Genomic DNA, 18472 nt, shown 5'->3' on the forward strand with positions numbered 1-18472 from the left:
CAATGTTGTTAAACTTTTTTATTCAGCAGATCACCAAACAACCAATTGTCTCAAAGCAACACAACCCGTTAGTAACATCATGATTAATCACAATACCAAATAAGGCTTAGAAAACCTGAATTTACATTCATGGCCAAAGCAAAAAAAAATCTTGAAGATCTATTTCTTATTCATTGCTCGCCCAATATAGGCATACCCAATATTGTCACAATTTGTGTTGTACTTGGAAGCATGCAACCAATGAACTTCTCCATCTTTGAAAATTATCTATTAAAAACTATATATTTAGATGCAGAGTATATAACTACATATTTCATGAAAATTTCCTAATATTACTTTCATTGTCCTTTATCTACACATCTCTACGGATAATAATGGCCGATTTTGTGTATTAGTGAGTGCGAAGATTTAAAAACTGATCTCTCTTCTTTAAAGGGACTTTTGTATTCTTTCTTTCATGACGCGGTTTGTGGCTGGTGAACATTAATGCAATTAGATTATTCTAAATCTACTAGACATATAGATAGGAGAAAATCGGTTAAAGATACGGTAAATAGATAAATTCATATCAGAAAAATATGATTATCATAATCCACCAAAATGTCAGTTACAACCTTGTACATACTTACCACCTGGTACCCAAAAGAAAGACTAGAAATAATTTTGGAGGATTTTATTCCTTACAAACTTTTTCTTATGATATGCTTGTTTGGTTTGCAAGGTTCAAAACAATATCAAAATTGCATTTGTCACAGTAATATTTTGTGTGAATACTTTACATGCAAATCCAAAGGGGAATAATCCATTGAATCCAGGCTTATGGGATTTTTTCATCTCACTGTCAACTAGGTGATACACCTGATTATTAAACAAATTTCTGCATCTTTTTCTGTGGTGCAACCAAATGGCATATATGATGGATTGTGTTTTTAATTCACGTAGGATTCAACATTCTATGATATTATATGTCGATATTTTTCCTGCTATTACATTTCCAAATCTTGAGAATCAAAAAGGCCTTGGGCAGCTAGCCAAGAATATAGGATTTTGTGTTTCTAAGAGCAAGTACAATAAGGTACAATCAGCAGGCTATAAGATTTAAAGTAATATAATTTTGCTGAGTTGGATGAGACAGAAGAGGAGAGAGAAGAGTAGCAGGCTACAAGATAGTAGCCAGCTGCAGCGCACGTTCCTAGACACTTTGTGATTGCAAAATGGGCCATATGCATACGAAGTAGTTCATACTTATATCTAACTATACAAATAGCCTATAGATAACATGGCAAAAATATATGACTCTTCTATTATTCTTGCTCTAAGTTCTAACTTGAATCCTGGTGGCCCCCGAGAGACATACGCCCAAGCACTGCAATGGCCCCACAGAGAAGCCGTTCAAACAAGCCGCGAACTGAATCTCTTCCCCTCTATTTATAGCGCTCCAAAAGCTCGCACATACCACACTAATCACACCGGCACCAACGGCATCGTCTTCTCCAAACCCCGAGACATCACGGAGGAAGCTGGTCTCACTCTCGCCGAGCTAGCAACAGCGTGCGAGGTCCGCAATGGCACGGCCACAGCAACGGTATCGCGGCGTGCGACAACGCCACTGGGGCTCCTGGGTGTCCGAGATCCGCCACCCGCTCCTGTACGTATAATCTATCTGTCAATAGCATGCTTGCCATTGCTTGGATCGACTTTCTTTCCTGGCGTGGTCTGACCATGGCAGCGGTTTTCTTGCAGCAAGACGAGGATCTGGCTGGGTACCTTCGAGACGGCGGAGGACGCGGCGCGCGCCTACGACGAGGCCGCTCGCATCATGTGCGGCACGCGCGTGCGCACCAACTTCCCCGACGACGCCGGCGGCACCCCGTCATCGTCGTTCCTCTCCCCGGCGCTCGTGGCCAAGCTTCACCGCTTCAACATGGCGTCGGGTTCGCAGGCCGCGGAGCAACGGGAGAAGGGCGCCTCGTCGACGGCGTCCGTGGAGGCGCGCGCGGCGGCGGCGGCGGCATCGTTCGCTGGCATGGGCTATGCCAGTGCGCCGTCGGCGGAGGCGGCGGCGGCAGCGGGGTGGAGCGGCGGGTTCCTGGAGGAGCAGTACGTGGAACAGATGATCGAGGAGCTGCTGGACTCCAACTTCTCCATGGAGATCTCCTACTAGTTGTTGCTACCCATGTTCTGTTTCCGTGTCTTCCGTTTGTTCTGTTTCCACTCTCTTTCTCCCTGCGAGTGTGTGTTTCTGTGTTAGTTAGTATGCTATGTCAGGAATAACTCGAGGTTAGTATGGTCATCAACCCGAGTTCTCCAACAGCTTGTGTATACGGTAGCTTTGGTTAGAGAATAGGAAATTTTCTTTATTCTTTTACTACTTATTGATGTCCAAATTCTACGATCTTAATGCTGCCCTGCCGACATTCTTTTTAGAGACAGAGTTTTTACCCTGGAATTAATCACACGAGTCACTTCTCCCTAATTTACACCACTTTGAGATAAATATATTGTGGTATAATATGATACGGAGTACTGTAATTTTGTTTGCCTACGTTTGCTGTTATGTTTAACCAATGAATATTTCCATGTTTAGCTTGCGGCTATTTTGCCACTTCAATTTTAAAAGAGAGTTTAGCATAACAGTCTTGGTCACCGCAAACTAAGTGGACTCAGCTTCAGTCAGTTTGAGAAGCAGAGTCGTCTAGCGAAGTCATCCATTCTTTGCCCTCCATTTAAGATCTAATGTGTTAGATTGATCTTGATTCATAGCTAAAAAAACAAACTTAAGTCCTTCCAAATTTTTGAAAAAATTGGGTAAATGTAAATGTTTCGTTTTACAGTTTGAGAAAGTTCCAATCCATTTCAATCGCATTGGATTGAAACATTTCAGAATATAAAACAAAACATTCACAAAAAAACTATCATATCCTCTCCACAAAGTGGGTAAGTGCATGAGTGTATATAAGGATTTGCTATTTTCCAGTCAACTGAAAATTAACTTAGTTGGCAAACCGTTTGATTATGTCTCGGTTCGTGCTAGGCATGAATTGCAAGTAAGATATTTCAAGTTGCAACTCCCTCCGGGTGGTTGGATTGCTTTGTGATTCATGTCAGTCCTCACTTGCACCGTGTTTTTGCAAATGAGAAAAGTATTGTGGATAGTTAGATTGATTTGTGATTCGTGGTAGTCATGAGTTTCAATAAAAATCAATAACATCACCTGATTAATTACTTAAGTTAATTGTTAGTCAATTGAGATTTAGTCATGGATTCATCGGAGTCTGACTGTGATACTTTTCTTGTGTAAACTAGTTACTCCTTCTGGTCCAAAACCACAAGCCAAACTAGGCTAAAATCACCACACCGCAGTACAACAGTTTGTTCAGAGGAACTAAACCCACACCACAGTGCATTCAAGTAGCTAGATTACAAGCTGCAGCAATACCGCACAAGCTCAATGCACATAATGGCACTAGCCGTGTTAGCCGTGAATAAGTAGTACTTTGAACACCTAGGACGAATCTTGGCACCCGAAGTACGCAGCAGGATGGCACTTATGGCCATGGCGGCCTGACCTGCGCGCGCAGAGTACAGCGACGAGACGAGAGACCCGCTGCGCACGTACGTACCCAGCACAAGCCGGATTCGCTGGCTGCGCCATTGGCAGGACCGAGATCGATCAGAATATATTGATGGATTCAGCGTTTCAGATGAAATGGATTCGGAGGTAATTGCCGCTCCGCTGCGCCGCGGTGCGTCACCCATGACATTTGACACTGACGGAGCATGAATGCCAAGGAGGACACTCAACTGGTCGAGAGTCTCCTCGTCGTGGCATGTGCCTCGCCGGCACATGCACTCGCGCGCTCTTGCCGCTCGGGTACCGAGCTCTCACGCACGTCAGCAGGTGAGCATCCCACTTGTTTGGCCTCCCCGCGCCCGAAATCCGGGGATAATTTCGTCCGGATTGGACGAAATTATAGCGTGGGGAGGGCCAGTTTTCCAGCCGCGATCCCAAGCTTAGCCGTTGATATAATTTTGAAAAACATAAACTTGACGAAATATGGCAAAAAACGACTGAATTTGAACTAACTTTAATGATATTTACTATATAGAGGGCGAAGATCATACATAGAGGCCGAATTCGACTATATTTCGAATTCGCCTAGGGGAATACAACTCTAAATTTTAAAACACGGCGCTCTACATGCCGAAATGCGGTAGAACACCGTGTAGTCGCCGCCGTTGCCGCCATCATCGTCGGAGCCGTCGTCGTCAAACTGCGGCGGCGCGGCCTGGCTGCTGCCCTGACCGGCGTCTCCCCACCGACCACTAGTGCGAGGAGGGGACGGCGATGGCTTGTACCAGTCGTCGTCGGAGGCTTCGAGGTCGATGACGGGGACGGTGACGCCGGATGGAGGAGTCGCAGGCCGGCGGTAGCGAGCGACGTCCTCGAGGAGCCTCGCCTGCCGCTCCGCCTCCTCCTTCTCCCACTGCTCCCTGCCTGGTCGAGTGGCATGGAGTTCTCGGCGGGGATGAGGTCCTGGAGGGACCTCGCCATGACGGCCTCAAGGATGGCGGCGTCCTCGGCGATTTTGGCCTCCTCCACCTTCACTTTGGCTTGCGCTTCCGCTCGCCGGAGGTGTCGGGTTCGCGCTTGGGGCGTCGCCGTCCTTGTGCCGTCGATGGCTCGCGGATGACGATCCCGCCGCCGCGCGCGCGGTTGCTCGGCGGGGAAGACGGCTCCTTTTTACCGACGCCCAGGAGGCTGGCGCCGACCTGGAGATCGACCTCGCCGCCGAACCGGACGACGAGGAACTAGCAGCCATGCGCTGTGGCTGCCAGCTTCCCCTGCGGCGGCTGGCCGATGCCCTCGACAGTGGGGGCATCGTCAGAATGGGGAAGTTGCCGCCCTCGATGTGCTCGAGGACGGCCTCGAGCGTCCGGCCAGGCACGCTCCACCACCGCTTGCGTCCGGCGGCGTTGTTGCGCGGAGGCGGAGGCGGCGGGCCGTCGTAGGCGGCGAGCTCCTGCTCCCACCGGCGAAGGAAGAAGCTGTTCCACGCCGCCAGGTTGTCGGGGTGGTAGCGCGGCTCGGCGCGGTCCTGGTCCGACAACGTTAGTCGGACCTCCTTGATGGCGGCTTCGAGGTAGCGTCCCTGGGGCGGCGGCGGGATTGGCACGCCGCCCGCACTTAGCCGCCACCCGCCGCCGGGAGGCCTCGTGTCCGGCGGGCAGGGGTACCCCGCCTGGTGGAGGAGGTGCCCCTCCCACGTGTGGAGCGACCGGCGAGGGAAGCCGTTGTTGGTGGCGCCATCTTCATCGTTGAACGCCATGGATCTCGTCGAGGTCGAGGAAGAGGAAGAGTAAGAGGAAGAGGAAGAGTGGTGCAACGCGTCGCGGCGAGCGGGGTATTTAGGCGAGCCAGGAGCCGGCGATTTATTGCCGCGTGGATGCTACGCGTCCGCGGTGAGCTGACCGGCGGCAGCCTTTACTCCGCGCGGAAGACGATGCGTCTGTCGCTGACCCGCCGGGTCCATCTCTCGCGCGGAAGCCGAAGCGAAAGCGCGGGAGAGAAATCTCGGCGTTTGGCGCGCTTTCGCTTCGTCCGGAGTCCCCGAGCGCGCCTCGGGGGACCGGGGATGGCGTGGGCTCGCCGGATGTATTTTGGCCCAAATCCGGAGAAAAACGAGGAATCGGGGGCGCGACTGGGCCAAAATTCGCCGTCCGGATCGCTCGGGACCCAAGTCGGGGAGACGAGTGGGGATGCTCTTACTTCACCAGTGTGCAGCACCAATGGAGCATGTCAACTGCTAGACGGAAAAATAATTTTACATGACCTAGTCCACAAATTCAAATTTATAGAACAAGTCATACGAACTTACCCTCAGCACAAAACTCACTCCACTGTCAACCATTAGAGTTGTTGGTGCAGGCATGTGAATTTGTAAACCAGGTCTCATAAAATTATTTTCATGCTAGACGTCTAGCACCGGGTTGTCTTTTGTGGTCAAAATCTCATGCTGAGCTTTCTAGTTGCCGCAATACAAAAAGGGGCCCGAGCCCCGCCTTGTGCACCGTCCGATCGTCTCTACCATGACCATCCGATTCTCTTTTGCTTGTCTTTTCCCGCTTGTACTCTTTCTTGTTGGAAAGAAGGTCAACGGACACAAATCCCACCTCCAACAACTCAGCGCACACAACCACAACGGCGGGAGCCTACGACTCTTACTACCGCCGCCACTGCTTGTTGCTCTCTGGCTAGGTTGCACAGCTGGCAGCATCGGTGTGCATCCCCCATGATTTGCATCGTGCTGGCTAGACCACATGTCCCGCAGTGGCGTTGTTGGGGCACTAGGCAGACGAGAGGGCCTAGGTTTGTGGGTGGGGTGGGGGTGACGTAGTGGTGAGGTTCGGAGCACGCGGGTAGAGATGGGGAGGACCGGTGCCAAAGATGGAGATCCATGGGATGGCGGCACGCTACTTTGGGGAATCGTTCTCAACAAGCATGAAAATGTGAGCTATCGAGAAATAAGAGGAAAAGTGTGGATAGGAGAGAAGAAAAAGAGATAAGGAGAGAATGTGGGTAGGTCCCAGCGCGTATCCTTTCCTTCCACCAACAGGGCACGAGACACATGGATTGAGTAGAGGATCGGGATGTGCGAAACCCGGGTGATTGAATCTTTTTCTATATAAAAAACTCGCTTTTCAGCAGAAAACTTGCTAGCTTTTTTTTAAGAAGGATAGGTCTCGAAGGACATAGATACTACATTCATAACAAGTGGCGGGGATACAAATTATGGGGAGAACGTCACTACAACTAAAAGTTACATCGTAGTCCTCTGATTATCTAAACAGACCTAAACAAAAAAATTAAAATGCAATCGGGTCCTCCACCATCGATCTTTCTTTTGGGCACGAAGAAACGACCGCCATCTCCGTTGCCGGTGATAGGACAACTTGGGGTGAAGTAGGCGAGGAACATTGTCCTCGACCAGAAAGCTCCCACGTCAAGGCCGAAGAGTTGATGCCAACCAAGAAATAGTAATACTGCCGCTTGCATCAAAGCAAGGAGCGGCCACCCTCTGGCTATGGCAGTTGGGAGTTGGATAACACGAAGCCATCGAGAAACCATCAAGATTGAGCTCTAAAAAACTTACACCTGCAGCATATCGAGAAGTCCCAACTATGCTCAAAAGATGGTCACCAGCTCATCCATTCCTCCGCCACCTCATCAACCAGGAGGAAGAATTGTAGCACCACCTTCAACTCGATCTAGAACAGATCCATGCTTATTTGTAGAGGCTGCACCAGATCCATCCCTCGCACCAAGATCCCACCTTTGAAGCTCACCTAAGAGAAGCACCGAAGACCATCTAGTGTCGACCGAAGGCACCAGGACAGTGAAGCCCCATGGCATCATGCCAAACGCCATCAAGTCAAGACCCAACCAAACAATAGACCTATCCCTACAACTACTATGAACATGAGCAACCAAACTGCCTCCCCATGCATACTTCGGCCAGAGAGGACGGCAGAGGAAGAGGCGAGAAACCGGGGAAGAAAAGTGGACTCTTAAGATGGCAGGAGGAATAGAGAGAAAAGAGAAAGGGAAAATTTCCATGGAAGAAACGAATCACCTGGGCACAAATTTATTTGGTAGGTGTAGATGTACCCACTATCTAGAAAACATATTTCCAAATGTCTATAAATTCTGAAAAAATATATTAATGTGCAAATCCAGACATTCTATGTGCACGCACAAAGTTTCACGATAGAGACATTTTTTGTAGCATGTGTGGAAAAGAAAGATTTTGGTGCCCCAAACTAGCTATTCATGGTACTTTCTTTTTTGTCGTTTTACACACACCACACAAAATGATTTTTTTGGAAAACTTTGTGTACGGGTATAGAATGTGTCAGTGTTTTTCGTAATTGTTTAACATTTTTAAAATGCATTTTTTATAAATGAGATCACCTAGAATTTTGAGCCAAAACATCATGTCAGCCAAAATCTTACCATCAGTCCAAAAGAAAAGGAAAGCCTATCCAGAAAGTGTGTTTGACACATAGGCACCAATTCTCCCTTCACTTTTAGATTTTTGAAAATTTTAAAACCTCAGATTTCTATATCTTCAAAAATCATGACGTTAAATATATAGATAGATATATAGAGGAGGGTGTATGTAAAAAAAATCCCATTTAAAGATACATTGTAGTTTGGGAAATATAAAAAAGACAAATTTCTTACAGTAAATGGTAGCAAAATAGTATATCTTTTTTGTCAGAAACTTGTTCTTTTTTATATTTCCTAAAATTTAAAGTTCTTTTTACTGGAACTTTTTTGCGTACACTTCTCATGTACATATCTATCTATATATTTAACGCCATAATTTTTGAAGACATAGAAATATGAGGTTTGAAATTTTCAAAATTCTAAAAGTGAAGGGAGCACTGGTGCCCATGTGCACCAAATCCCTTCTCCTATCCAGAAAGTGCCTTTGACACATAGGCACCAATGCTCCCTTACTTACAAGTTTTTGAAAATTTTAAAACCTCACATTTCTAAGCACTATCTCCCTTTTTCCCATTTAATATGCTTCTGGTTCCGGATGGATCAAAATAACTAATAAGCACCTAAGAGTATCTCCATCCGTTGGGGCTCCCCAGGCCGAAATTCGGCGCTATTTAGCGCCAGATGGATGTATTCTTTTTGGCCTGGGGAGGCCCATTTTCCTAGCGGCGAGTCCAGGATGGATGAAAAGTTTTGACAAAAAACCGCGAATTCAGACAAAACAAGGCGAAATTCATTCAAACATAAGCAAAATTTAAAGATATTTAACATATATAGGCGAGTTCGTACATATATAGGCCGAATTCGTACATATATTGGAATTCGGCGAGATGGAAACGTAAACTAAAATTGAAATTGAAAAACGCCGTGCTGAGCCGGCGCCGGCGCCGACCCCGACATCCCCAGGACGGGGGAGTGTGCGGCCTCTATGTGCGCGAGCACATTAGCGAGTGTGCAGCCCGGCGCACCCCACCAGCGGCGGCGGCCAGCGGCGTTGTTACGCGCTGGAGGAGGGGGAGGACCGTCGTACGCTGCGAGTTCCCGTTCGTGCCGGAGACGGAAGAACTCGTTCCAGGCGTCGTAGTTGTCGGCGAGGTACCACTCCTCCGCGTGCTGCTACTCGTTGAGGGTGACCCGCATAGCGTCGATAACGGCGTCGAGCTCGTCGCCTCCCACCGGAAGCGGCGGCATCGGGACGCACCCCGCACTCAGGCGCCATCCTCCGGGCACGCAGAAGTCCGGCGACGCCGGGTAGCCCGCCATGTGCAGGAGTCCCGCCTCCCACTGGTGTAGGGAACGGCGGCCGAAGCCGTTGTTCGCCGCGCCTTCGCCGTGGCCCGCCATTGCTCGCTGGAGGCGGATTGGGGAGAGAAGATAGGGCTGGGGAGAGGAGGGAGACGGCGGTGCTGAATGCGGCCAGACGCGGTAGGTTCCGCGATAAATAAAGGGATCCGCGCGTGAATCCGAGGCGACGGCATTAACTCGCCGCGTGGAAGCTACGCGTCCGGCAAGACTAACCGGCGGCAGGCTTTTGAAGCGCGCGGAAGACGATTGGCCTCTGTCGCCGACAAGTCGAGGCCACCATCCGCGCGAGAAGTTTTCTCGATGTTTCCCGCGCTTTCGTTTCGTCCGGAGTCCCCGAGCGCTCCCCGGGGCGGGGATGACCTAGGCTCGCCGGACGGATGAAAGCCCAAATCTGGGTGAAAACGAGGTTTTGGGGGCGTGACTGGACCGTTTTCGTCTATCCGGATGAAAAAAAAGGGTTGTGGGAGCCTTCCCGGGGAAACGACTCGAGATACTCTAAGTATTGGGCCGTGAAAAAAATGATTACTCCCGTTTCCCTCTGAAAGGTCACGCAGCTAAGTTCACTAGGCCCGGCCGACTGAAGAACGATAAGCATAGTTCGGCCTGCTGCAACATTTTCTCAGTTAATCGTACAATGTCCAGCTCAATTAAAATTCTGAAATAGGTTCAGAGAATAAAATCAAATTCTGAAATTCTCAGAAGTCACCATCTTATGTGCTCACGTATAATCTTGAGAATTTGTTTGCTCATAATTACCAGACAAATATACAAAACAACTCAACAAAGAGGTCTAACACAACACTAGTACACTAACAAAATCATCACAGATGTATAATAATCCAAACAAATTTATAAATATTCAAATTAACGTGCACTGTACTTTGAGGGATCTTGGATTCATTTCATTGTCCTTTTACATCAGATCTGTAACTATTAGACATCTTTTACTGTTTTGCTTTATATATTTGCAAGTCATGCAAGTGACTATCATCTTATATCCTACCATATAGGTACTTATTCAGGTACCATCCACAACATCGATACTTCCTAAATTGGTCATATACTTCCTTATTGAAGGTTTTGCTTTGGAAGAAAGCGACTAAATTGTAGGTGTTTTTTGTCGCATTTTATTACTGAAGTAATATTATGGTTGTGTTTATCCGGTATGCAGAGCGAGCGATATTGGCAATTTAAAGAAGAAGAAAAAGACGCAACTGGCTTTCACAGCTCAGACCTGAGTTAATTGGAAGTTTACACATGTATTTGGGGACCTTTCAATTGGATCGTGTGCTTACTGTAGTTTAGACGAGGATATACTCTGAAAAGACTATCCTCTCTGAATAGACGTGTTTACTCTGGTTCGGATGAGGATATACTCTGAAAAGAGAAAGAAATGACCAACGCCAACTAAACTAGAATTCTGCATCTGATCAATACCCAGTAGCAATCTAGGCCAGTAGCATATATATATTACCCATAAAGATGTGGCAAACTCCACTATCCTAGGGTTGGGTGAGACGAATGGACGATACTTAGCAATTTACAAAGCAAACTGGGAAAGGAGCTTGTTGAGAATAGATGGACTGCAGGTTCCGGCCATTTCCTGAACTTCCTCACCTGTGAAAACTTTTAGCAAGCTTGTATGAGACTTGATGAACTCCAAGCATTGTTCCTTCAACCAGCTGCAGCGGCTCCGCTGAGCTGCAACAATAATGTCTGCCACCGTGCTGAGGCTTATGGATGCGACCAACAGCTCTTGGCACATCAACTTGAGCCTAAGGAGTTCATATCTATCTGCAGCTTCAATCAACTGCAGCAGCCACGATATATCTTCATCCTCTTCTCCTATTTCCTCCTCCATGTTGTCCGTCTTAGGGATGGGCATTGTGTCGGTATAGATGAAACAAAGTAAGGCATCAAACACATCTGCATCGATGTTAGTTATCTTCACCGTAGCACCCTCAAGAACGCTGTCAGATAGCTGTGCCTTGAAGACGGTAGATCGCGCTGCAAGCACGCAGCGGTGTGCGGTGAACATCGTACCGTTGACCTCAAACATCACATCAGCACCCTCCTTGGTCAGGAGGAGATTCCTGAAATGGATTGACATGTCTGTCGGTGGCACTTGGTTGTCAGCACCGTCCGCGGTTATGTCTGCACCGACAACAACGACGTCGCAACGGATGACGAAGCTGTCGTCCTTGAGATGTGCCGATCTTTCCATGATCTCCCTCTTCATGAGATTTCCAAATAGCATTTCAGCATCGACACTGAAGTCTTGAATTTGGCGATCATGGATGTCTACTGACTCTAGCCACTGAAATTGGTCAATGAAGCTGAAGGTAGCCCGAGCATTCAGAGGCCGAGCTTGCTTATCACCATCGGCATCGTCTTCAAGGTTAAGAGAAACAGATATACATCCCGCGCACTTGGAATCGCAACCATTAGGGTAGTACTTGAGGTACCAGCGGTGGCCCCCAACCAAGAAAGTACGAGATCTGATGTACTCGCCGGTCGGCGGCGTGTCTCTGGTTCGCGAGTAGCCTTCAACCACGAGCAAGTGGTACCCGCTGGCCGCGCCGCAGTCGATGGGCGACACGGTGGACGTGCACAGCTTGCCGTCACCGCCGACGAGCGATACGCCAGCGAAAGCCATGCTCAATCCACAAGCCTGGATCGAACGGTAAATCGATCTGTGAGAAACATATATAGGAGGCGGAGGCGGAGGAACAGGGGGAGGAGTACTGCGCGTACGCGGGGCGGGCGAGCCGGTCAGCAGGAGCGGGCGAGGCAGCGACCGGCGAGGCTGGCGGCGGCGCTGTCTACATCGACTGGAAAGGGGGAAACCCTATTTGGCGCTCAAAGCCTACGCGTATGACCTCAGCCCACGCGCGCCTGCGGTTTAGGCCGGCCTATTCGGAGCTTTTCTGATTACTTTGTCAGTGTTTTTTTTTTCTTCTTCAGGTTTTCCACGGGTTTTGTCCGGCTCTTTTTCTTCAGGTTTTCACTTTTTAAAATTTAAAATTTGATAAGTTTTTACATTTTTCGTATTTGAAATTTTTACAGGTTTGATTTTATTTATCGAAACGTTTTGTAAATCTAAGTATTTTTAAGAATATTTGAGCATTAGTTAAAAAAATGAACATTTCCAAATTCTGAACATTTTTAGAAAGCGAACATTTTTAAAAATTAGTATTTTTTTAAATATGATTTTTTTTGAAATCTGAACATTTCAAAAAAAATGAAACTCACTAAAAACCAGTGTAAACCTAGAAAACCCACAGTAATTGACTCCGCCGACGTGGATTGCGGCGTTGCTTTCAAAAACCACATCCACCTCGCAACCTCCAGGTCTCACATCCAGCGCATCGCAACCTCCAGGTTGCGGGTCGTTGGATCGTTTCCATCGCGTGATCGCAACCTCCCGTGAGATGAGACGGTTGCATCCTCAGCATCCTTGTACGTGCACATGTCCCTGCGAGCAGCACGCTCACCCTCTCCCTTATCTCTTCGTCGCCAAAAAATGGCAAGTTGAGCTCCCTCTTCATGGTTCCTGCACCTCCCCTACATGGTTCCCATTCGTCGGTGATTCCCTATCCCTGCACCGTGGCCTCCCATCCTCCATCGCGGTCCTCACCGGCGGCGCGAAGACGCTCGACTTCCACACCCTTCGTCGTCGTCGATCTTCTCCCATAGCCCCCCTCTGCCATGACCCATGATGCCTCTCCACCGACGCCCCGCGTCTCCAAGGCTCGCCGTCGGTGGACATGGCGCCCCCATGGAACCGCCGCCAACGTTGTGTGCCGCTTGACGAGGGCACCTACCTGGCCGCGTGCCCAAGCTCGACTATGCGCCACTTCCTTCTCCTCTGCTGCTCCCCGAAGGTTGACGATGGTGTTGGGAGGAGCTTGCCTCGGGCTTGGCCTCGCTGGATAAGGGGCGTCGTAGGCGGAGCTGCTGCGATGCAGGGAGCTAAGAGCTTCTCCTTCCCTGCTAGGTCTTCGCAGGTGCTCCAAGGTGAGCTGGGCGTGGAGCTGCATACATTGAGATGCGGTGTTGCGAGTTGTTGGTGACGAAGCTGCGAATGGAGGATGGCGATGCTACATCGGTCGACCAACATTGCTACTATCTTGTGGAGGATGTGTTGAAAAGGGACAATAGGCAATGCTGCCAACGGCCAGCGGTGGTGCTACCAATCTTTAGTGGCGGTGATGTAAGAAGCAAGTGACAGTGCTGCCAGCTAGAGTTGGAATATTGTCGGCGGTGCGTCGACGAGGAGTGTGGTTGCCCATGCTACTGTAGTATAAATATTTTGCTGCAAATATTTTGCGTTTTGCTACTTCAGTATAAAAGTATTGCTACTAGGTTTCCAGCGCGAGCTCTGTGTTTAACAAGTGTTTTTTTTTTGCTTTTTTTAGTTGAACCGTTTTTTGCTTCAACGCATTAAAAACAGGGTATTTTTTTGCTGAGACAAAACAACATTAGAATTTTAGTTGAATATTAAGAAGCAGGAGGCTGGAAGAAGTTTAACATCCGAAAGATCCTCAGTCCTTTTTTTTTTTGACAATCAATACCACATATATTCATAGCAACAAATAATACATGGTAGAGATACATGAACTGACTCCAACGATTACAAAATAAAATCTAAAAGATAATAACAAATCTTCGAGGTCTTCAATTTCTTTCTTCTTCCAGAACACAATCTTGTACTCTTCTGAAGGCAGCCAAAGATAGATAACGAACCATAAACCTGTAGATACCGACGAAAGTTCTCCCATAATTTTTTGAGCCGCAATGCCAAGGCTGCGTGCACGCAAGCAACCATTAAAGCAGTCATACAACATCGGCAAGAGTACCAACACCAGCATGTCAGGGAATAATAACCGACTAGCTTTGTCGAGGACGTAGCAGCCGGGACAAAAACTGCGAGGATAATCCTCCTCGTGGCAACAACGACAAAAGATCCAAAATCGATCTGGCGAAGCAAGATCCGAAGGACCATACCTAGAAAATTGTGATTGTTCAACACCACCATTGACGCCGGGAAGAAGATCTCGTCGCCGAACGAAAGGCTGAAGATCACTTATTGCAGACGATGCCATCTCCATTGAGGGGAAACCAACTAGAAGACGGCTACCAAAATCCTAACATAATCTAATGAAAACAATACTTTAATTCGAAACTCCACGCATAGATCGGGTTCCCCACTCCTCCCGACGCCGGCGAAGCCGACCGGAGGAGGGGGAACCAATCTATGGAGGAGGAAGAACTGGAGGCGGCTAGGGTTTAGGCGGCGGCTGAGAGGAGAGACGTACGTGGGCGGAGTATGTCGTCTAGAATTAGTCTCTCAGTCCTTTTTTTTTTTGAAAGTCTAAATTTAGGAAAAACACGACACAATCGAGTACCGTACGGGCCACAGCGACCCAAACAAGAAAAAAAAATGGAAGCAAATCCAGTCAACTATGGCATAGTACGCCATCTCCCATCAAGTCGCCGCCACGTACGCACTGGCACAACAACTCCCGGCTCGACGACCAGCCCACACAAAAACGACACCCATCTGCCATTGCCGCGTCCAGCGCGCGCACCCATGCCGTTTTCCTGCTTCGCCACCGGCCGCAGCGACTCCTCCCCGGCCAAGGCCTCGTCGGCGACGTCCGTCTACTGGACGCACCTCGGCGCTATCTCCCTGACGTGGTCCCGCTCCGCGCTGGGCCTCGTCCTGGCCGCCGACGTCAGCCTCGCCGGAGCCGAGGCGCCCGCGCGCTTCGTGCTCCTGCCGTGGCTCCCGTGGCGCCGGCGCGGGTCCAAGCGCTTCTCCACCGCGTCCGGCCACTCCGTCGCGTTCTCGTGGGACCTCTCGCGGGCCCGTCTCGCCCCGCGCCGGCCGGAGCCGCTGTCCGGGTACTCCGTGCACGTGACTGTCGACGGCGAGCTAGCTCTGGCCGCGGGCGACCTCGCGCCGTATTCGTCCCCGGCGGCGTCTGCGGGCACCCTCCTCTCCCGCCGCGAGAACCCCGTCACCGCCGGAGAGTACACGACCTCCGTGACCGTCGCGGGCGAGGAGCACGAGGTGTCGGTCGGCGTGGAGGAAGCGGCCATGTGGGTCGCGGTGGACGGCGAGAGGGCGCTCCAGGTGCGTCGCCTGCGGTGGAAGTTCCGCGGCAGCGAGAGGCTGGACCTCCCGCGCTGCGGCAGCGCGGTACGCGTCACGTGGGACCTCCACGGCTGGCTCTTCTGCCCGGACGCCGCCGCTGTCTTCGTCCTCCGGTTCGACGCCGACGGAGCGAACCCCATGGTGGAGGACATGGAGGAAGACGCCGGCATGCACACCCTTAAGCAGAGTTCTTTCAGATTCAGGGGCCACCAAACCACGGGCGGCGGCGAGAGCCGGGGCAGCAGTGACGTTAGGGGATCATGGAGGCGGAGTCCGTTCAGGTCGGGCTCGGACTCGTCGCCGACGGTGTCGGTGGCGTCGACCTCCGCGGCGTCGTCCTCGGCAGCTAGCGTGACGACAGTGGCTGTGTGGGCTGCCGCGGAGGAGACCGCGCTGCAGGGCGGCGGCGACGGGTTCTCTCTAATAATCTACCTCTGGAAGAAAAAGAAGAGGTCAAGGTGATGCATTCAGCATGGCAATTTCGGCGCTAGCTGCATTGCTTTGGATTGTAGGACATGTCTTGATTGGGAGGAACTCATGCTTGCTGCGTGCACGTTAATGTGATTTGCTTGAGAGAGAATTGTTGATCCGTAGTTGAAGGGCAGTAAGATCTCCTAAGATGGTCATGACTCATGAGAGATCGGTAAGTTATTCTCTCTCGCCGATTTTGGCAAAAATGCAAACTATTGCACAAAATGAACTCTCGCCGATTTTTTTTTTACGAATCAATTTTTTTTCCGAAACACAGTACAATCAAAGACGTCCGTACATACGCGTACACACTCACCTCTATGAAGTCACACGCGCGCACCCTACCCCTATGAGCATCTCCGAGAGACCGCGTTAAAGAACTGATCCGATGGGTCTTGAGATTGATGAAGTCACCATAGGCGTCTCGCTGTCGACGGAAACGTCGCCTCCCACTGAAGAATATTCCATCTTTATGAGATACCAAAGTGTCAAATCTGAGATTTAAACTCTGGTGAGTTGGAGGTGCCACTGCCCTCCTAACCATCCAACCACATGTTGGTTCTCAGCCGAAATCATTTATGCATCTATCACTTCTCTACATGGTAGCGCCGAGCCCAGCGATCGATATGATAGTGCTGTTGTTCGGAGCGATTTCCCTGATACGCTAGCACCGCTGTCCAGTATGCTCACCGAGGTTCCAGTGAATATATTAGACATGGCAATTTGCTAGGTCGAAGAGTCTAGCGATTCACACTAAGACGTACACTCTAAAACATAAACTTCAAATTGTTGTAACTTTTGATCTTCAAATACGATTTACATGGGTCTTCTTTCTTCGGGTTACAAATTAAATTATCTTTCCAATACAGCTGGTCCCATCATGATGATTGGAATTTGCTCATGTTGGTTTTTCGTGGTCAAATAAATTGTTTGTCTTGCTTAGAATTCTCACCTCACTCTCCACCATTTGTCTCACTTACGATTCACACCAGATGTCAACTCCCATGGTGACGGATTTCTATGGTCGTGGTACAGCAGAGGAACTTCGAGCACTCAAATCTACATTTCTGATGTTGGTGCCTCTATGCATGGACTTAGTACTTGTGCGGTGTAAATCATGTACTCCACTATAAACTCCTAAATTGGTGTGGTAGTCGTTTGCTCGTTAGGCAGCTGAAAATCGAGAGTAACTGGTTTGTTTTGTTGATGGCTTTTCATGGTCAAATAAGGCAACATAAGCAAATAATTCACGTAATATTCTCTACGTGTCCAACCATCATGGTGTTAGTGGTATTGGAAAGATAATTTAATTTTCAACCCACGATGAAAAAGAAGGAGGTCAATTAAATTTGTAAATCAAGAATTACGAAACTTTCAAGTTCTACTTCTAGGGAAGCACCATAGACTAAGACACTGCCTTTTTTAACTTGGAAAATTTCATCAATCCGAGGCTAATATATTCTCTGGAACCTTGTTAAGAGTCCTGGACAATAGCTTACGTGTTGTTCCATGGGCCCATGTGTGCACACTTCACAGCGTCTCACAGCTTGGGGCTACCAAGCAGAGAGTAGCCCCCGGTGACATGCGCAACCTGAATATTTTTTAAATAGTTTGACCAAAAATTTATTATTTGGAATTGTTCGGGTAAAGGGTTAAATTTGAGATTGCCATCCTTTTTCTTTGCCTAGCGCAAAATCTATGTCAAAAAAAGCTGGCGCTCATGTCGCCCTTGTGTGAGCCTTTGGAGGAGATCCCTGCTCCCAGTGTTGTTGTTCCTGAAACAGTTCCTGCAGAGGACATCCAAGTTGATCCCGGGGATCCCGCTGCCGACAAGCTCAATGTCTTCTTGTCATCGATTTTTCGGCCTGCGCCTCCGCCTATCCTTGCTTCACCGCCCTCTAGGAGAGCCCGTGCTCCTAAGGAGGTGGCCACCACGCCTCGTCGGAGTGGTCGCATCGAGAAGCAGAAGCAATCGCGGAAGGATGCTACAACTCAAGAGTTGCTCGCGCGTGTTTTGGGCGTCTTGAAAGAGAACGATGCGTTCGATGACAACGCCCTTGCTGCCTTCATTGACAAGTTTAAGACCCCTTTGTCGCCTCGCTCCATCGCGATGCTTGGCTCCCTTGTGAAGAATGTGGAGAAGGTGAAAAAGCCCAAGGGCAACAAGGTCGGCGCCAAGAAGAAGGCGGTTGAGATTACATGATGGATGCGGTTCATGCAACCTTCGTGTCGTGTTGTCGAATAGGTAGCACTTTGTCGTTGACAAGTTGGTCGATTTTGTTGTGTGGTTGTTTTAGACTTTGGGAGTAGTCCGCATGTCGGAGGTACTCAAGTTTGTATGGTTTTCGATCCGGTTTTCCTTATAAACTGGATCATTTTCCTCTCTTCTTAAATGAATAGCCAGAGCTCGTGGCGTTTGCTCCAAAAAAAAAAGTTCATATAAACCAAGTAACATTTCTTTTAAACTA

At 49.1% G+C, this 18472-nt stretch overlaps 3 protein-coding genes across 3 annotated transcripts; 2 read left to right on the top strand and 1 right to left on the bottom strand.

Moving 5' to 3' along the window:
* Positions 1-1445: 1445 nt before the first annotated feature.
* LOC127313502 (ethylene-responsive transcription factor ERF003-like) lies at positions 1446-2426 on the top strand. The gene is made up of 2 exons (XM_051343996.2): positions 1446-1648; positions 1744-2426. The coding sequence occupies exons 1-2, from the start codon at positions 1566-1568 to the stop codon at positions 2162-2164; spliced, it is 504 nt and encodes a 167-aa protein (XP_051199956.1). The 5' UTR covers positions 1446-1565; the 3' UTR covers positions 2165-2426.
* Positions 2427-10781: 8355 nt separating this feature from the next.
* Positions 10782-12277, bottom strand: LOC127317951 (BTB/POZ and MATH domain-containing protein 2). The gene is made up of 2 exons (XM_051348550.2): positions 12128-12277; positions 10782-12044 (listed from the first exon to the last, which is right to left on the bottom strand). The coding sequence occupies exon 2, from the start codon at positions 12027-12029 to the stop codon at positions 10914-10916; it is 1116 nt and encodes a 371-aa protein (XP_051204510.1). The 5' UTR covers positions 12030-12044; positions 12128-12277; the 3' UTR covers positions 10782-10913.
* A 2631-nt stretch (positions 12278-14908) lies between these two features.
* Positions 14909-16243, top strand: LOC127317950 (uncharacterized). Its single transcript, XM_051348549.2, has one exon. The coding sequence runs from the start codon at positions 14967-14969 to the stop codon at positions 15993-15995; it is 1029 nt and encodes a 342-aa protein (XP_051204509.1). The 5' UTR covers positions 14909-14966; the 3' UTR covers positions 15996-16243.
* The last annotated feature ends 2229 nt before the right edge of the window (positions 16244-18472 follow it).

This window comes from Lolium perenne, chromosome 7, assembly GCF_019359855.2.
Source record: "Lolium perenne isolate Kyuss_39 chromosome 7, Kyuss_2.0, whole genome shotgun sequence".
Classification (NCBI taxonomy): domain Eukaryota; kingdom Viridiplantae; phylum Streptophyta; class Magnoliopsida; order Poales; family Poaceae; genus Lolium; species Lolium perenne.